This window comes from Chenopodium album, chromosome 13 (genome assembly GCF_948465745.1).
Source record: "Chenopodium album chromosome 13, dcCheAlbu1.1, whole genome shotgun sequence".
NCBI classification, from domain to species: Eukaryota; Viridiplantae; Streptophyta; class Magnoliopsida; order Caryophyllales; family Amaranthaceae; genus Chenopodium; species Chenopodium album.
The window spans coordinates 1,367,043-1,381,235 of record NC_137846.1 but is presented as its reverse complement, the minus strand read 5'-3'; the positions used below and the strand labels follow the sequence as shown (position 1 = coordinate 1,381,235).

Sequence of the window (14,193 nt, the reverse complement as noted above, 5' to 3'; positions counted from 1 at the left end):
GATTCTGATTATCGATCATGACTGTTGCATTCTCTACTGCTGATCGGTATCACTATCAGATAGCTATTTAGTTAAGCTAGTGCAGTGTTGCATGCATCAGCTGAGGAAGATGTAAAACGGCCAACCTCCGCCTAAAGATCCTAGAGAATGCGAGCTCACATGAGCAAGCAACAACTAAATGTCAATGTGCTTCTATAAATAAATAAATGAACAAATAAATAATCAGTGTTAATTGAGGGTGTCTGTCAGATATGGTATCTAAATAAAAAAAGAGCTTAAAAGATTACATAGATTAAATTGTATTAATCTACATATTTATATATTCTTCCAACAGATTTGTGTACATGCCAAAAGCAACTAATGAAGTATATGATAAGAGTTGTGCATTTATTTGCAAAATTCAATGCTGATCTTTACTTCAATAACAAAATTTTGCAGACTGAAAATGGAGTTTCGATTGCTGCTAGCAAAGATAGAGGTCAGAATGTGAAATGGTCCCTGCCAAATAGGGGGAACAAGAAACTCAACACTGCTTGGAGCTTGAAGGGTTCTAACCTGATTGGTGGAGGTGGTGTTATTCGAAATGATGATGGGTCTTGGCTTGCAGGTTTCTCTATGAAGTTTTACTCTGTTTCTCCTGAAGCTGCAGAGCTTCTTACAATAAGAGAGGGCCTGATTACTGCTAAGAAGTTTAATATCCGGCGTCTTGAGCTGGAAACTGAAGCTGATGAATTGAAAACAATGATCCAATATCATGAAGATTACCTTAACCATGAGCTGGGCATGATTATCCAAGACATTGTGGATTTGCTTAAGAAAGATTGGATAGTTATCATTCTTCGAGCCAAAAGAGCTGCCAACGCTGTTGCTTACAATTTGGCTAAGTTTGGTTTACAGTTGACTGATGATGACATCAAGTTTCACTACTTCATTCCCCCTTGTGCTCGTGATGCCTTTGAAACAGACTGCGAAAGGAACTGATCTGCTTTCGCTGCTGCCTTCGAGTGCTTGGGATGATAACCACACTTCAGACTTGTGCTTATCTTTATTTGTGTTTGCTGTTACTACTAGTTGTAAGCAGACTAATGTAGTTTACATTTTGTTTAGGATAAACTTTAGCAAGGTTATCTTCCTTTCTACCTGGTTGTATGTAAACATCAGTCTTGAGCTGATTATATGTCAATGTTCTTCTATAAATAAATAAATGAATGAATAAATAAATAATCAGTGTTAATTGAAGGTCTGTCAGATATGGTATATAATTAAAATAGAGCTTAATAGATTACATAGACTATATGTATTAATCTACATATTTATATATATTCTTCCAACAGATTTGTGTACATGCCAAAAGCAACTAATTGAGTACCATACACGGCTTATTAAGCGCTTAGATACTGAGTTTAGGACGGAATTTTGAATCAACAAATCTTGAGGTGATTTCATCTGTACAAGCCATGCGGATTCTCTCAGGTGTAGCAGGATTGTCCAGAGGAAACCACCCACTGTAGCCTGCTTCTGTTCTAGCAGCTGTGATTGCATCCTTGATAGCAAATAAGACAGCAGAAGCAAGGAAGAATGGAGGTTCGCCAACAGCTTTTGAGGAATGTATAGCTTTAACATTTGGAGATCCCTGCATAACAGCAAAAAGTAGCATGTTATAGCATATTTGACTCGCAGTTTGCAGATAGCAGAATCTAATTTATAGTCACACTTAAGGACAACTTAAAACAATAACACAAGGAATACAAGCAATATCCATATAGGATCACTTTTACTTTGGCCATGTATATGCTTCTCATCTAGAGACAAAGTTTCATAACGATATAAAAAAGACAAATTTTTAACCATCAGCATCAAGCTTGAGCTTCCTTCTTACAGCCATGCCCTTCCGGAGTTTAGAGGCAGTGAGGCCCATACTACAGAGTACGTAATAACTGGAAAGGATTTATTGGCAGCATACTCAATCAAACAGATGATTTTAGACTACTACAGATCCAACTCTATAACTCACAAATTGGGATGTATATAGAAGCATCTAACACTATAACTGAAAACGACAGGTGTACAAACCTTCAAAAGAGAGACGCTGAATTTTGAGGGAACATCATTCAGGGATGGAATTTTATAATTTCCAGGTCCACATGTGTAAAGGAAGCCAGGAGGTATCCACTTATGAGCTGCATCTCCCCACTTGAGCTCCTCTAAAGCAACCCAACCCAGCCCCTGTACGAATGCCCCTTCAATCTGCAATAAACATGGGTTGTACAAAAATGAATATGCAGGATATACATTCAGTAAAGTTCAGCATTGATTTTCTGTGATTAATGTGAGACTATCCTGAGCTCTATACAATCAAGCGATAAGAGTCAATAGTATCATGAAGACACGGACAGTAAAACAAAACTAATAAACAACTGCAGTCAATCATATAACAACATTGCTCCTGACATTTGCCCCATTTTATTTTTTATTAAAACAAGGACACGACTCACTACTTACTATACTTCAAAGTAAATACAGAAGATAAAATATAAAGGTTTTAAGCAAACACCAATTTTGAATAGGTTAAAACCAAACCAAACAATGCAACTTCTACCAATATTTTCCAACCATTCTTCTATCTAATTCATTAAGCCCAAGCAGCTAAGATGGAGAATTCTGCAGTGGAAAGTACCTGACCAACATCAATGGCCGGATTGAGAGAATGTCCAAGATCAAGAAAGATGTTTGCAACTCTTGTATGGAAATCTCCAGTTAATGTGTCGATTTCAACCTCAGCAAAAGCAGCACCATACGTGAAATAACTGAAAGGTTTTCCCTTGAAAGTTTTCCAATCAAAGCCGATATCAGGAGTAGCATGGAAACCATGAGCAGATAGGTCTATTCTCTCCAAATAGCATGCATGTGCCAACTGAAAGAAACGAAGTGGTCATCATTTCCTAGAGGAAAAGGAAATTTTTTCGGAAAAAGTACGTTATTATCTAGACACACTACCTCGGCAAATGAAAAAAAGTTCTGTTTTGAAGCAATAGGCTCCATCCTTGCTTTTATTTGCTCACAAGCATCTAGAACTGCAGCACCATACATATCAGAACTTGCTGATGCTGCAGTTGGTGATGAATTTGGAACCTGTTGGCCGCAAACAAAAACAGCAGAAGTAAGTGCCTGTAGATTCTACAGTAAAATATTTATGTATGCGAATTTGACATCTTCTGCTGCTTGTTACCTTGTCTGTACTAGTTTCGGATATGAATATGGAGCTAAGAGGAATGTCAAAAGCAGAAGCAGCAATTTGGGCTACTTTTGTATGTAAGCCTTGACCCATCTCAACACCACCATGAGTAACTAGTACAGTGCCGTCAGTATAAACTTGGACAAGGGCACCTGCCTGCATTCATTGCAATCAATACATAAGAACAGTGAAGAACAAGAGATGAAACACCTCTCCCTAGTCCCTACTCACTTTATAGACATGCCAATCTTTAAAAAAAATATCCTCTGTACATTGTAAATCACACTGCATGTTGATACATTATTGGCCAATGTAAATCAAACCTCAAAAGTCTATAGGAGGCAATCTTTATTGAACGGAGGGAAGCTTGTCACCTTAACTTGCATGTGTATGGTAAATTGATAACATGTAGAGTCAACAATGATAGAAAATGCACACAGGAATGGATACTTTGCAGGCTCACATCAAGGAGAAAAATGTCATGCATGATCTTTCTACCAAAGATTCAAATCCAATTTCACAGAACCGAATTCAAATAGAATAATAAATCATTTCCACATACAATTGACATTGGTATGAATTCAATACAACCAGGTTAAAGCCTCAAAATTCATGGAAGTACCCAATATTGCCCTTCCCACGAGAAAAATCATCATCATGCCTGGGTCTGATTAAGGTTAATGTAGACGACAGGAGCGAAAAAATAAATTGTGTTGACATTTTTTAAAAAAGGGACCTGGTCATGCCCACTAAGTGGAGGAGAGTTGAACCACTTATAAGCCTAACAGGGTTTCATCCCAAAACCAAGGAAGTATTAGCTTCTCAAGTAGTCAAGTATAAAAACTGTTAGGCAATTCACAATGTCTATTGCATTATAGGTTACCTGATTCATAAATTTGGTTGTAAATGAGATGCCAAATTTAGTGGGAATCATAGCAATTCCACGTTTTATCCATCGATTTTGAACATTAAACTCGTCAACCTCTGCACGTGCCTTTGGAAAGTTGCATGATGATTTGAGTTGATTCCACAGCTCACGCAATGTGAAATGCTCAAGAACTTGGCCATAATGCAATATTGATCCTTCACTTTGGAAATTTATTTCCTAAGACAGCACAACTTTGAGAATTATTTAGAACTCAACAAGTATATTCACAAACAAAATGTTGATTTCATCAAAACTGATGATATTTTGTAAGCAAAGCCTCAGTGCCTCACACAATAAAAACATATACAGCAGTTAGTCTTACCCTGATCTCCTCTGGGCTCTTCTTGAGCTCCATGGCTATCCTCTGGATCCAATTTTCAGCAATAAGCATCCCTTGAGGGCCACCAAATCCACGAAACGCAGTGTTGCTTGGAAAATTAGTGAAGCAAACATTTCCATTAATCTGAACATTAGGTATCTCATAAACATTGTCCGAATGAAACATGGCACGTTCAAGGACAGGAAGAGAGAGATCATGTGAATTTCCAGCATTGTTATAAATCTCAAGGTCCAGAGCAAGAACCTTCCCCTCATTTGTAAATCCTACCTGCTCAGTGATATATTACATCAATTAAGTTAAAACGTTTAATACCAGGATCCGTGAAACAAATTCATAGATAGGCTATCTTCATAAAGAACTGTCAATCTACACACACACACACACACACACAAAACTGAGTGAGACAAGGATGCTAGGGTTTCAAAATCATCCATATTTGACTGAAAGCAAGACAACTTTTCACTTGAAATCAATTAAATCACATACCAATGGCAGATGGTTGATTAACTGAGATGCAAAAAAAAAAAAAAAAAAAAAAAAAAAAACACGCACACACACACACGCACATCATAATACCCCTTATTGTGAAGTTTGTAAAATTTAGAGTCTGATCCCATAGATTTCTCATGGTGTTTCTCTCTATGGTTAGTGTAATATTGTCCCATACTGTGAAATTTCCACTTATTTATTTATTTATTTTTTATTTTATTTTTTTTTTGAAAGAAAAAATTTCCACTTACTTGTGAAAGGGATATTCCCCTTAATTTTGTGGTGTGCCTATCTTGTTTCTTATAGTACATTATGTTGTGGTCCAATGCTTCCTTTATCTTAATGGCCCATTTGGTAATAGTTATAAACAATGGTAATGGGAATGGATTTGTATGTAAATTCAGAAAGAAAGTCAATGTTCATTCCTAAGATCACTCAAGATGACCCCCAAATTTTTTATTTTTCTTCATAAATTTCCATTCTCACCTAATATCACTTCCCAAGTGGTAATGAATGGTAATGGTAATGGGATGAGATTGTGATCCCATGTAGGTTGTTTTCCATACTAAATTACACTTAAAATTGATTTCCATTACTGCAATTTATTACCTGCTGCTAAATTGGCTGTCATAGTACATACTACATAACCCATACCATAGTCCTACCATTGCTATGCATAAGTTATGAGCAAAAATCATTGCCTCATTGGCATGAAGCAAAAATCAGCACCTAAAAACTTGATAATTTAATCATCATTGGAAAAGTATGGAGGTAATTTATTAATGCAATTTTTACAGGTTGCAAATATTCTTGATCACTAATCTGAGATTCTGGTGGCTACTACTTTGATCTTGACATTTTAAAACACCATAATCCATTTAATTCCCTCCTCTTCTCCTTTCAGTCCATTTCAAAAACCAAATTTAGAATTATCTTTGATTAGACACAAACAGCGTAAAAGTTTGTTGGAGCTTTTCATTTGGAATGAAGATGCTGTTTGGTGAAAGAATAATCTAACGTGTGAGGCTTTTTAAGCATTGTTTAAGTTTACAACATACTCCAAGTCTCCAACATGCATGTCAATCACAGCTTAACAAAATAGTTGTATTAGCCAACTAGAGAAACTAAACTGTACCTTATACTTTCCAAGAAAGCTGTGACGCTGTCCAGTTATCATCATGTCTACATCTCGGTCTAAGGTGAGTTTTACATGACGGTTTAACAGATAACATGGAACAGAAGCTGCAGCAGCAATAAAAGCTGATCTTGTCTCCTTGCCACCAAATCCACCACCAATTCTCTTCGTTTTGCAAACTACTTTTGACATAGGAAGACCGAGTACATGACTGACATACTTCTGGTGCTTCTGAGGTGCCTGCAGAGGGATTGTTATAATGCGAATTAATTAACAAAAAAATAAAGAAAAATTTCATGCAGAAGACATTTATAAATTAAACATTTAAAAATTTATTGATAGGGCATAGGAGAAACTAGCAACTTAAGTATGATACATACCTGAGTAGATGAGATCATATGGACCTCATTACCACTGTCCATGGTCCACACTAAACTGCTCATTGATTCTAAGTAGAAATGTTCCTGACCACCTACTTGTACTTCACCTTCTATGATCCTGTCGCACTCACCTGACTGAAAACAGAGATCAACATCACCTTTCTTGAATTGCCTCTCAGAGCCAGGATGAAAACTTTTAGATTTAATTGCATCTTCTATAGATAATATAGGAGGCAGCTCTTCGTACTCCACATGCACGCTTCTTGCTGCTAATTTTGCATTTTCATGGGTATCAGCAACAACTATGCCAATCACCTGTAAATTCACAGACACTAGTCAAAAGATGCCTAAATAAGATTCAAAAAAGGTATCAAATTCTTTTGGATGAGCTAATAACCGATGAAATGAACTCAAAAGTTCTGTAAGATTGGAGTTTACCTGGCCCACACAAGTTACCAATTCTGAAGCAAAGAGCTCCTCATCAGCGACCACAGGCCCAATAAAATTATCCCCAGGGACATCTTTGGCATAAAATATGCCTTCAAAGCCAGGTAAAGACTTTGCACCTGAATCATCAATTGAGACTATGTGGGCATGAGGCTTTCTACTCAGGATCAATGCAGCGTGTAAACCATTAGGTGGCATTGCTATATCATCAGCATATTCTGCCTCGCCTGTCACCTAAAAAGAGTGACAGAATAATATAGTAAGAACGCTAAGTATAATGTATAAAATCTAGCTTGATCACATGATTGAACAAATAGAATAACCATTCAAAATTAGCAAGTACTTCACATTTAAAATTATATTACATTAATGATGCCAACTTCAGCCTTTAACTTTATAATGAACAACCAGTTGTAATAAATAAATAAATAAATAAATAAATAAAAAAACGTTTTAGTGCATTAACCACAACCCTGCTCCTTACCCCCCCCCCCCCCCCCACTCCCAACCAAAAGCCCCACACACCCACACATCAAAATAGAAATATTTTAAAAAGCAAATAAATCTCTGTGAAGGGATATTCCCAAAATTATTGTTGCACACCTGAAGTGTTGCAGATAGATGCATCTCGGGAGATCCTACAGCTGTCCCATGTTTGACAATCTCATAGTCCTGACTCCCAATCACAGGTGGCTTATGGGATGGCTGTATTGCTGACAGATATGATGGAGGTACACTCTCGGTCAAAGTTGTCTTTACATCTAATTCTCGAGATACCCACAAAAAATATTTGAAGAAAAAACTTAATGTCAAAGATTTTCTGAACTCCACCATCCCACCTGGTGCATCTTCCTTAAGTAATACGTCCTCCTCCAAGACTTTTAAGGCCCCATCTAGCAACTCCTTGTTCCAACTCTTTCCTATGAGAAAATCTTTTGTTTTTGACGCAAAAAAAGAAACAGCAGCAACCCCTCCATATACAATTGATGCATCTGAAACAACCCAATCTTCGTTCTTCTTCTCAAGGTGAACACGCATCCCGGCATTCACTAATGCAATATCATCATCTTTACGATGAGCTTGCTTAAACTCTTTCACAAACTCATAAGGCCTTGTCCATGGTAAATGAATTGATAGTAAAATCTCATCACTTGACAAATCAATCTTACGATACCCCAAGAAAAAGTTCTCTGCCAAAATTGTTCTGATGTTTCCCTTGCTATTAATAATGTGAAACTTTGCTCCGGTAGCCATCCAAAGAGGATTCAAGTCTGATATTGGACTAGCTGTGCAGATATTTCCACCAACAGAGGCAACATTTCTTATCTGAGTTCCAGCAAACCATTTTATTTGCTCAATAAAAGCATTACAAGATGAAATTTCATGAGCAGCACGCTCTAAAGAAACTCTTCTAAGAACACTCAGAAGCTCAGACAGTTTCACAGCAGCCCCTATCTCCAATCCGTTAGCTTTCACGTGTAAGATGTTTAACTCAGGCACCTGTGCAACTGACACAAGAACTTTATACTGCATTCTCTTCAGCCTCATTTCAATTCCAACCTCAGTGTTACCATTTACCAACTTTGCCTCTGGATATTTGGCTTTTAACTCTAGAACATGTTGAAGTGACACAGGTTTATACCACTTAAGCCCACCAAAACCGCTCAAGCTTAAAAAGGCAGGTCTCCTTAGCAACAGCTCAGGAGGAAAAATAAGCTCTCTATCATTGTATTTGCTACCATCGACATCACTATAAGATAGTTGTTTGTACCTTTCATTGCAAGTCCCACTTTCCTTCATATTTTCAGAGTTGCTATCAGATTTTAGGCCACAAGAACAGGGTTTACCAGTAGATGGACATATGAACTCATTGCCTTGATGATCTGCCAAGGTAGCACCAGTGTATATCTTGTCATCGGTTTTAGCAAAAACTCTGAAGGCATCAATAATTGGCCTATAACCTGTGCAACGGCACAAATTCCCTGCCAGACTTTCTTCAATTTGCTGCTCAGTTGGAGGAGTTTGACAGGATCTTAATAAAGCATACATGGACATGACAAATCCAGGAGTACAAAATCCACACTGGGAGCCATGTGAGCTTGCCAATGATTCCTGCAAAGATAACATAAATAAATAACAGAAAAGTTGCAAAACAGTTCCTTTTCCTCATTAAAATTAGTCAGGAAAGTGCTATCCTGTCAACGAAGGAATTTCAGATAAACAAAAGCCGAAAAAATAACACTAAGGGCCTGTTTGCTCACCTCATTTTCACTAACTTCAGGAAAGTTCAAATGAGATAAGTTTAGGGTAAATAAGTTCTAATAAGATTTGATAAGGGTTAATAAAGGCTGCCTAAGTTCAGTTTACAACTAAATTAAGTTCTAAAAATGTCAAATAAGTTTTGATATGTTCAAATAAGTTTAGATAAGATAAGTTCAAATAAGTAAAAATAAGGTTAATAGAACAAACCCTAGAATTTTACAGACTCATGCGGAGTTTATTTGTAAGTATCGACCAACAATGCTAGAGGGAATAGATTTTGATTTCCCCTGCCTTGCCTATTTCTCACAATCACCCAACCAGAAATATATTCATGTACAGAGTAAATTCTCAATTAAAAAAAAAAAAAAGAACAACACCCGGTTAAAATTGGTTTTTTTTTTAGAAAAGTTTGTCTATCTTTACGAAAATTGAAATTTGGGATGGGGGAGTAGTCTATCAGGCAAATCAACTCCGCATCTTCTTAACTATAGGTTTTATCTAATATAGAATAGGATAGGAAGTTAGCCGTGAGTAACGATATGCTAAATCCTTCATTTTTAAGTATCCTTTCCTCGAGTTTTTTCAATGGAGAACTTGCAAAACATTTCAGCATCTGAAAAAGCTCTGGGGCACTTATAATGATGTACGAAGTATGCTCCTATTTAGATGAAATCATATAAAATGGAAAGAATTGAACCTGCACTGGATGTAAGCCAAGTTTACGATTTCCAATGCCTTCCACTGTGATTACATGCATTCCTTCTACAGAGTACAGTGGAGCCAAACATGCATTAACTGCATGGTGCCTGTTAGAGGAAAAAATAAGAAATTGAAACAATCTCTTTAATTTGGTTTGTCAACCATTATAGATGCAACAATTATGAAAAAAAGATGCTCGACCCACATGGAGTGATGTCATAATCCTGCTAGAACAAAGTGCAGCTATGCCAAATATCAAACAGACGTAACTACTATCAGAATGGTATAAAAATTAAGCAGACAAAGGACATGTCAAAATTCTAAAGATGAAACTACGCCATTCTTCTAAGGTTACTCACAGTAGAAAAAGATTATAAAACATATAAAAATAATCTAATTCATTATTTTTGGAGCATAATCATATGTTATACTAGATATGAAATTTAAATCATCTTAAAGGTATAATAGAAAAGTACTAAGATGCAACATAACAATAATAACATATTATAACAGCTATAGCGATAATATGATGGTCTGTCAGTCACAGCAGACTTCATAGTGTGATTTAATAACACACATATTCCAAACTGCTTTTCACACAAGTTAGTTAACCTTATAGAACTTTGTATGACAGAATAGTTTCTTATAATTAATTTAAGTTAGGAGCAAAGAAGCAGATAATTTTGTTTTACAGAGACTCACACACATTTCTTGTGCAGCTGATCAAAGTAGGAGACCATAACCGTACAAGCACCACAACCTCCTTCACCACAACCTAATTTTGTCCCAGTTAGGCCAAGATCTGCACCAAAAGCATTTATCACAGCATCATTAATCAACAACAAAGCAAATAGCAACAGAAAAATAATACTACATAATATTTAAAGCCAAATCACAAGATTGGTAAATAAAGAAATTAAAAAATCCCTCAGCCACTTTGAAGGTGTTATTTCATGACTGTATGAAATTGAACAACAGAGATCCTTTGGGCCTATTTTGTCATCGGATATAGGCAATCCTCCTTATTTCATCTTGGTTTTCAAAGCTCCTTTCTCTTTCTCTTCCCTTGATTCACCTCTCCCTCACACAGTCTCTTTCCCTGCTTCTCCTCCCCTTTCCACTGCCATAAGAGATAAGAAAAACAGATTGCTCCTCTATCTAAGGCTCTAAGCTTGATTTCAGTTGCATTCTCAATGCATCAAACTACGCATAACAAATTACTAGGTAGGCTTACAGTCGCCCATCCTACGTTTGTTTTCTTCATTGTATGATAAGGGGTGAAGGAAAAAATCATACGGATGAGAAAGAAACTCAACATAGTAGATGGATACATTGTCAACTTTCCATGAAGTAATCAGAGTATAATATTCATTTGCACAATATATCGAGTGCCAAAATATGTCCATCTCTTCACTAGGGTATTGGGGTGGTGGCTTGCTTAAAAAAAATGGTTGGTATTTGATACATTAGAGAAAGTCCTACTATGCAAAATGAAACCGAGTAAATTGCAAGACAAGAATCTTAACAAGAAAATTGCAATAAACCAATTACTCTATATTGCCTTCATGTCATAAACTCATAACAAACCTCACTTGCAGGATATTTTACTTTATTCAATTGAAGGTCTTAATCTATGTGATCAAAAAGTTGCAATAAAGAAAATGGATGGGTTTTTGGGCTCATAATTGATCAAATAGATCTTTTTATTTTATTTTATTTAAAAAATAAAAAATAAAAATAAAAATAAAAAAACATAATTTTATTGGATTGTCCCTCTTTAGAGAAAAAGGGAAAAGCTAAATTTCTTTTGGCTAAAAGGGTAAAGTTGATTCTTTTTCTTAATCATTTTCTCCAACACACCTAAATCAAAACCTTCTAAAGCAAAACCACTTTAATTTCATTTCATGATACAGTTAAAGTAACATAATTCTACAATTATCATCTACACCTTTCAAATTTGAGGATAACTTGATCAAAATTCAACCTCGAAACCCGAAACCGACACAAATTTTGGAAACCAGGGAGTAAGGGCCTATCATTTAGCTAAATTCCTTAATTTTACTGTAACAATCATACAATTCTATGATTTCCCATAAAAATTCATCAAAAGTCAAACATCATTCCTCAATAACAAAGCACCGTAACAACTAATAACAGCATAACTCTTGATCACAAACTTTACAAAATACAGAATTTAATCCAAATTTCAACTTAATATATTCAAAATAAACAATTAAAATAACAAATTGAAAACAAAATTAGAAAATAAAAATTAGTATTATCATACCTCTGAGATACTCAAGAAGAGTCAAGTGAGCTAAACCATCAGAAAGAACTTTACGAACACCATTGATGTAAACTATAGCTTCATATGATTCTTTTTCTTCAATTATTCCAACTTTTTCTTCACTCATCAAAGATCCCATCTTTTTTCTTTTCGAATATCACTGTGAATATTCTACCACTAGTAGATTAATCAAATCTCCAAAATTAAAAAGAAATAAATTAAATTTAGAAAGAAATGGACAAAATTGGATGAACAAAGAGTAAGTGAATTGAGAATTTCTAGTATAGTTTCGACCAAATAAAAAGATAGTGATGAAATTTGATGAGATCGGATGTTGAAGAAAAAAAAATGAACACGGAATTAGTTAATTCATACTTCGTAAATCGTACTTTTGTTTTCTTTTTTTTTTTTCTTTTTTTTTTTTTTTTTTTTTTTTAACAAGAAACAACTCTTTGTAAGAATAAATAGTGGGATAGGAATTAATAATGCATTGTATGATTGTATCTGTTGTTTAATGGGAATTATTATATCCCATGAATAAAAAATGGAGTTATCCATCTATTTAAATATCCTTTTTATAATAGCTGATTTGGCCTCATTGAATAAATTGCTTCTCGATTTTCCGTTAAAAAAAAAATAAAAAGAACAAGGGGCAAGTATAAGATTTGGGACTAAAATGGAAAGATTAGTAACAATAGTTAAGTAATTTTATTACTCATCCCAATTTACTTCCCAAATCATTCCAAAAAGGCAAACAATAGCTAACATAATTTAATTCCCTTCCTCCATCCTTATCCTACCTTCTTATCCTCATTATCCTTATCGGCGTTATCGCTATTGCTAAACATCCATTAGTTATTAAATAATCCCTAAAAAAAATGGGTTAAAAGACAAAACTACAAATAAATTAACAAAAAATAAAAATGTGTAGTTAGTACGAATTACATAGTATGACATGTCTATAAATATATTAGCTAGACCTATTAAAAAAAAAAGTGATTAATTTTTTACTATTTTGTCACTTATTATTTAGAAGATAAACTTGTATTTATTTGTAAAGAGCGTCAAATAAATCTACTAAATGTAATATGTATCTTATACGGAGTATAAAATGTTTGAAAAAGTTCTATTAATAATAAATTAATAATACATCCTTCTCTTTTCTATAGTAATATATATTTTGATCTTCATGGTTTTCAATGCACATTATGTACATATTTAATATAATTTGAGTAAATTTTTTAATAAATTAACATTTTAAAAAATATATTTTAGACAAATACAACATTTCATTATATTCCAAAATTTCAAAATAGAAACATAACTCATTCTTGGTACTTTATAGACATTTTTATAGGTGTGATATGGTTTCAAACCACCTTATATGACCCCGAGAGTCACCCCACGTATTTAGTTCAGTTTTTGAAAAAATGTCAAAAAATGACCCGAAATCGTGTATTATAGCCTTCAATTTTGGACAATTTTTCACTTTTTTAGACCCGAAAACAAAAATTGTCGAGATGCTTCCCATGGACCCTAATACACCCCGAGATTCCATTTGGGTGGGTAAAACCATCCAATATACCTTCAAACTATCAATTTACCCGTTTACAACTTGTACTGATTTCATAAACTCGAGGTTACCACGGACATTTATGGCAACATATAATGATCATATATGGTTCCAAACGACATTATATGACCCTGGGATGTATCCCCTGGTATCTCGAGACTTTTCGACACCGGGTCCCGAAACCTCCGAAATTGGCCAAAAAGCGTGTATTATAGCCTTCAATTTTGCCAATTTTTGACTTTTTTGGACCCGAAAACAAAAATTGCCAAGAAGCTACCTATAGACCCTAATACCCTCGGGGAGTCCAATTGGGTGGGTGGAACCATCCAATTTGCCTTTAAGCATCCTATTTATTAGTTTCCGTACACGCCTCTTGTATTGATTATAGGCTTCCACGGGGCGTGTAGTGGTAACATCA

The 14,193-nt window shown here is 35.1% G+C and overlaps 1 protein-coding gene across 2 annotated transcripts; it reads right to left on the bottom strand.

The window, feature by feature from the left end:
* Positions 1–1,163: 1,163 nt before the first annotated feature.
* On the bottom strand, positions 1,164–12,639 carry LOC145574175 (xanthine dehydrogenase 1-like). Of its 2 annotated transcripts, XM_081631913.1 has the most exons (14): positions 12,203–12,639; positions 10,618–10,717; positions 9,914–10,022; positions 7,558–9,066; positions 6,946–7,188; positions 6,508–6,822; positions 6,128–6,367; positions 4,486–4,770; positions 4,119–4,340; positions 3,230–3,391; positions 2,998–3,132; positions 2,678–2,914; positions 2,074–2,247; positions 1,164–1,633 (listed from the first exon to the last, which is right to left on the bottom strand). In XM_081631913.1, the coding sequence occupies exons 1-14, from the start codon at positions 12,339–12,341 to the stop codon at positions 1,391–1,393; spliced, it is 4,113 nt and encodes a 1,370-aa protein (XP_081488039.1). In that variant the 5' UTR covers positions 12,342–12,639; the 3' UTR covers positions 1,164–1,390. The 2 variants fall into 2 exon arrangements, with proteins under 2 accessions (XP_081488039.1, XP_081488040.1); XM_081631914.1 differs by lacking the exon at positions 12,203–12,639 and having other exon boundaries at positions 10,622–10,705.
* Positions 12,640–14,193: the final 1,554 nt, after the last annotated feature.

What these genes read in the sequence shown, in the direction of transcription:
- LOC145574175 (XM_081631913.1), bottom strand. Translation starts at nt 12,341, where the DNA reads ATGGGATCTTTGATGAGTGAAGAAAAAGTTGGAATAATTGAAGAAAAA. An exon ending in ATATGATCTCATCTACTCAG is followed by an intron (nt 6,368 to 6,507) that starts GTATGTATCATA and finishes ATCCCTCTGCAG; the next exon opens with GCACCTCAGAAGCACCAGAA. An exon ending in CAACCAAATTTATGAATCAG is followed by an intron (nt 3,392 to 4,118) that starts GTAACCTATAAT and finishes CAATGAATGCAG; the next exon opens with GCAGGTGCCCTTGTCCAAGT.